This window comes from Otolemur garnettii, unplaced genomic scaffold (assembly GCF_000181295.1).
Source record: "Otolemur garnettii isolate 467f Iridium unplaced genomic scaffold, OtoGar3 scaffold00018, whole genome shotgun sequence".
NCBI classification, from domain to species: Eukaryota; Metazoa; Chordata; class Mammalia; order Primates; family Galagidae; genus Otolemur; species Otolemur garnettii.
In genome coordinates, this window is record NW_003852413.1 from 3764109 (window position 1) to 3769978 (window position 5870).

At 51.9% G+C, this 5870-nt stretch overlaps 1 protein-coding gene across 1 annotated transcript in view; it reads left to right on the forward strand.

Annotated features, from left to right (window-relative positions):
* Positions 1-5870, forward strand: part of DNAH17 (dynein axonemal heavy chain 17) — a 117731-nt gene that overhangs the window by 14626 nt on the left and 97235 nt on the right. Inside the window, exons 13-16 of the mRNA XM_012802834.1 lie at positions 286-432; positions 2822-2930; positions 4545-4648; positions 4929-5069. Of these exons, the coding sequence (XP_012658288.1) occupies positions 286-432; positions 2822-2930; positions 4545-4648; positions 4929-5069 (501 nt within the window). The remainder of the gene's footprint in view (positions 1-285; positions 433-2821; positions 2931-4544; positions 4649-4928; positions 5070-5870) is intronic.

The following is a 5870-nucleotide window of genomic DNA, read 5'->3' on the forward strand; positions in this document are numbered from 1 at the left end:
CAGGACACAGACATTTAGGGCACAGACATCCAGGACACAGACGCCCAAGACACAGACACCCAGGTGCACAGACAGCCAGGGGCACAGACACCCAGGGGCACAGATGCCCAGGACACAGACACCCAGGGGCACAGACGCCCAGGACACAGACACCCAGGGGCACAGTTGCCCAGGGGCACAGATGCCCAGGCCCAGCGGCTCAGGTGCCTGGGGCACAGATGCCCCCTGCTAACAGCGGCAGTGCCCAGATGACCTTTTGACATGTTCTCTGCATTTGTTTCTTAGTTGGTGGCAGTTCTGAGAGAAGTCAAGTACTTGAATTTCCAGCAACAAAAAGAAATTCCAGATAGTGCAGAGAGTCTGTTCTCAGAGAACGAAACCTTCCGGAAGTTTGTGGGCAACTTAGAGCTCATTGTTGGCTGGTATAATGAGGTGAGTCGGGGTAGTTCAGAGTGTGCATGTGTGTTCCAAGTTTTGGGTTTTGTTTGGAACAAATGCCGGCATAAGATCTCCAATTGGAACCAAAAAAATGAACATACTTTAATACTCCACGCGGGTCAAGCCACTCTTCATTATTTGTGCAAACGGCAGGTGGTGACAACACCACTGATGAGGGATGGAACCTTATTTCCGCTGGATGTTGGCTCGCGTTACGCGATTCTTCATAGATGCTTTACTCTTCTAAATACATTTTGGATAAAATTAAAGTCTTCCCACCTCTATCACCTCTGTTATTCCCATACAGTGCGGGGATGGAACAGGAGTTGCCTAGAATCCAGACGAGGGTCCTAAATTTCCCCGGCGCAGAGGGGGCACTGTGTGTGTGTGTGGGGGGGTGTCCACCCTCAGCCCTGTGGTTCAAGAGTTCCTTCTCAGTCTCGACTCCTGACCTCCATCCAGTCTAGGGCCTGGCCCAGTAATCACAAAGGCTGACTGTGTGATTAGCATTTAGCCTAGCAGTTCTCAACCTGTGGGTCACAGGACTGTATTAAAGGGCCGCGGCATTAGGAAGGTTGAGAACCACTGACTTAGCTGCTCCTGGGGGCTGTTTGCAGTGAGTCAATAAATTGCCCCCCTGTACCCGTGTGAGTTATGGGCAAGGCCTGAAGCCCAGTCTTCCCACACAGAGCAGTGTCCCCCTACCATGCCACAGCCGCTGGGTTCTAGTTACTGGATGGCCCCACACTCAGCCTCCACTGTCAAGTCAGTATCAGCACCTTTCCACGGCAGGTGGAATGCTGTATAAAGGGGTCCCTCTTTGAACTCCCTTATGGCCATTTAGTTACAAATGCCTCAGAGAGGGGGGATGTGAGCTCACCTTACTCAGGAGATAGTTCAGGGCAGGGCTCTGCAGTGGGAAGAGACCACTGTCCTTGGGATTGTTTAAGGACCAGACCCTGACCCCTGGGACCCACGGCAGTGTCCTGCTTTATAATCCTGTGTAGCCACTCTGCCTGGTTTCCAGCTTTTGTTGTTGCCTCTACCTTCCTAGTCTAAGAGTTAATGGTCTGAACACATTCAAAGGCATCAATACAGGGCACTGTTTATTTACTTATTTATTTATTTATTTTGAGACAGTCTCATTTTATCACCCATGGTGGAGTGCTCTGGCATCGTAGCTCACAGCAACCTCAACCCTGGGCTCAAATGATTCTCTTGCCTCAGCCTCCCAAGTAACTGGGACTATAGGCGCCGGCCACCATGCCCAATTAGTTTTTCCATTTTTAGTAGAGATGGGGTCTCACTCTTGCTCTGGCAGGTTTCGAACTCTTGAGCTCAAGCAGTCCCCACCCCTGCTCCCGCCCGCGCCTCGGCCTCTCAGAGTGCTAGGATTACAGGCAAGAGCCACCGCACTTGGCCAAAGGCCTTTCTTTTTCTTGATCAGGCCCAGGCAAGGTTCGAACTCGCCCCCCCTGGTCTGCAGGGCTGGTACTCTAACTGTTGAGCTATGGTACCCAAGTTTAAAGCACGGTGGCTCATACCTGTAATCCCAACACTCTGGGAGGCTGAGGCGGGAGGATCCCTCAAGCTCAGGAGTTTGAGACCAGCCTGAGCAAGAGTGAGGCTTGTCTCAAAAGAAAAAAAATTATTCTGAAAAGTGAATTGTCAGCATCTAATATCTCCTTTTAATTCTGTAGAATCCCTCATGTCTTGTGAAGTGTCCTTGAAGTGTCGGGAAAAAGTGACACTAAGAAGTGTGATCTTCCAAAGCTGAAATGGTGCTTGGGATTTGAGGGACTCATTTATAAATGCTTCCCCCTTGCTTTTTCTGCTTTGCAAATTCAGGTTTTTGAGCATCAGGTTAATTTCACAGAGCAGGGCAGGACGGCATGAAGCCCGTCAGCCACTATTGACACTGACCCAGGAACCAGGGGAGCCACATGCTCAGACCTGGCTTTTCTGTTGAGAAAAGAAATTACGTAGATTTCTGGCTTTAGATTTACCACCAAGGGCAGGTTCTGAGCCCAGAAATTCTCAGAGATCCATGTGAATTTCTTTGATTTTTCTCTTTCTGACTCTAAGCCAAATCCAAATACAAGACTTTTGGGACCATCTGCTGTTTTTACCTCACAGAATTCCCACCTTCCCTCCCCCACTCCATGGATAATTAAGAATTAAATATGTACATCAATCTTTGATGATTAAAATCATTTTTTTAAAACATGGGATCTCCTAAAATACGACTTGTAAAGATACATTTCCAAACGAATAATGCTAACTCTAACTGGCTTGGTTGGTACTAAGTAATGAAAACCCTCACTACAGAACAATTTAAAATCCGGTTAGATTTGGAACAAAACCTGCCTCTTCCGTTTTGCAGATAAAGACCACCGTGAAAGAAGTGGAGTTTCCACTCATAAAGTTAGAACTGGAGGAAATTGATGTCAAGTTGCAGAGCGCTGAAACGACATTATTCTGGAACGGTGAAGGTATCCAGGCCACACTCATCTCCCTGGTTAAACTGGGGGTCCAGCCTGCCCAGTGTCTGTCCTCAGACCCACTGGAGCCGCCTCTGCTGCCCCCCTAGCTCCCCAAAGCTGCTTGGCCCACAGTAGGGTTGTGTTTAAAGCCAAGGGATACTTAGCCCTGCCTGCCTGACCCTCCCCAAAAGAGCCCGTTTGTGTCATTTGCAAATGGGATGAGGCAGAGGCTCCTTGGGAACTGCCAGGGGTTCCAGAGTGTCCAGACAGGGCTTGCTGGAGGCCCGGCCTTTGTTGTCTTGCCAAGCGCACAGCAGGTGAGCAGGACAGACCACATCCACCGGCTTGGGGCTGGTGCTGGAAGACTAGAAAGAGGTGCGAGGACAGGTCCCCCTCCTCCCTTCCTGCTGCCACTGCACAGGCAGAGGGACCCCCAACTTCCTGTCCCCGCCTCCCCCTGGTGATCCCTGCCTCTGCCCTTCTTTACTCCAGGACCTTCCTACTTGCCCTTTGGCACCTGTTTAGTTCCCTTCTGTCATGTCCTGCCTCCACTGTCTCAACTAAAAGCTGGGACCAAGTGTCACTGCCCGCTTCCCTGACAGCAGGGTCCTCCCAGACTTTTCTGCACAGAGGCCATGCTTCTTTCCTCCCACTTCTGCCTGAGAACACACCTCCCCTCCAGTCACCCCAGGCCCTGACAGCTTTGGGAAGACTCTGAAGTGTCCACAATGACCAGCCTGTGGTTGGAGGGGCTGGGGCTCCCAGAGAGGGGCCTTGCACATTGGCAGTAGGGGGCTCCTGAGTGCAGTGACGCATCCACACATTTGGAGATAAGAAAGTCCCATTTTGGCTCAGCACCTGTGGCTCGAGTGGCTAAGGCACCAGCCACATACACCTAAGGTAGCGGGTTCGAATCCAGCCCAGGCCCGCCAAAACAATGACAGCTGCAACCAAAAAATAGCCGGGCATTGTGGCGGGTGCCTGTGGTCCCAGCTACTTGGGAGGCAGAGGCAGGAGACTCACTTGAGCCCAGGATTGGAGGTTGCTGTGAGCTGTGATGCCACGGCACTCTACCCAGGGGGACAGCTTGAGGCTCTGTCTCAAAAAAACAAACAAAAAACCCCAAGAAAGTCCCATTTCCAGGCCGGGCACAGTTGCTCACACCTGTAAGCCTAGCACTCTGGGAGTCCGAGGCAAGTGGATTGCTTGAGCTCAGGAGTTCAAGACCAGGCTGAGCAAGAACGAGACCCCATTTCTACTAAAAATAGCAGGCATTGTGATGGGCACCTGTAGTCCCAGCTACTTGAGAGGCTGAGGCCAGGGGATCGCTTGACCAAGAGTTTGAGGTTGCTGTGAGGTTGACGCCACAGCACTCTAGCCTGGGCAACAAAGTGTGGCACCGTCTCACAAAAAAAGAAAGTCCATTTCCAAAAAGGCACAATATGCATTGTTCCTTGGCATTTTGTTTTGGGGAAACTTTGGTGATTTCTTTTGGAAGCCACATTCTAGAACAGGAGAAGTATTGTCCAAGGCCTGTCTTGTAAGAGTGAGTGTTAAGCCAAGAAAAGCTTTCTTCTTGCTGAATTGTTCATTCTGTAAGATTCCTTCACGTTTATATTTTAGATGTGTTCCAGTATATTCAAGAGATGCGAGAAATTCTATATAACTTGCAGAACAGGATGCAAAAAGCAAAGCAAAATATAGAAGGAATTTCCCAGACCATGAAGGTGAGCGCGCGGCAGGGCACTGGGCAAGCTGCGTGGAGGCCCTTGGTGTCCGTGGCCGTCGGGGCTGGGTGGAGCCTACGGGAAGAGCTGCCACATGGCCAAAGGCAGTGGGAACCCACTGGTCAATGCCCTGGACCCATACGATGCTGTCAGGTGGTCCATGGGCAAAAAGAACAGTGCCCAGGGACGAGGAAGCTCACGCCACATGGCACGTGGTGAAGGAGTGAGTCCAAAGCCTTTCCTCCAAAACAGCTGTCTCCTCTCCCTCCTCTCACTCCAGGACTGGTCAGCCAACCCATTGTTTGAGAGGAAGGACGGCAAGAAGGAGGCCCTGCTCGACCTGGACGGAAGGATGACCAACCTCAACAAGCGCTTCACGGCGGTGAAGGATGCCGGCCTGAAGATCCAGGCCATGGTTGCGGTGAGGCGGCCTGGGGGCCTGCGGGGCCTGCTCTGAGAGGACAGGCAGAGGGGTCTCAGAAAAATGACAGTCACATTTCTTAGAGCTCACAGTAGTCTGTGGTCTTTAATGCAAAAGAGCCTTGTCTTAAATAGCAGACCACTTCCCTGCCACTCGGAAGCCTGGGGCCTCACGCTATGTGCCTGCCCCACCCACGTTCTAAGGGGATGGGAAAATACCTATACCCTACACCCCTGCACAAAGCTGGTACAGGCCAGTGACATCGTCACACCAGCTCAACAGATGTGCTTTTCCCAGGCAGGCTGCTAAGGGTGGACCCTGTGTGCGCTGCTTTCCTGGTGGGTTTCTCACCACTGAGTGGGGGTGGGGAGCAGTGACATGGGAAGAGGGAGATTGGATGTGTGTACAGGGTGTATCCCCAACAGCCTCTGGGGCAGCTTCATTTACATGTGCAGAGGGAGAGTGGAGAGCAGTGGCCGGTGCTCCTGAATGCTCTGCCCAGACTCCGGGCACCCTGGGGCTTTCGTGCCTTCCTCACTTGGTGGTGACGTCATGGGGCTCTCCTGGTGGCTTCTCTCTGAGAAAAGCATGACAGGCAGAGCAGTGCGCTGACTCCTAAAAGAGGAAACTCTCCCTCAAGTTCACGATATTTGGGGAGTGGCCTTTTTGGGCCTCCCAGCACACGGAGCAATGAATTTTAGGTCACCATGCCCCGGGTGGTCTGCCGTTGGCTGCTCTTGTGCTCATGTCATTGCTTTGAAAATTGTTACCCAGGCTCGGCGCCTGTGGCTCAACCCGCTA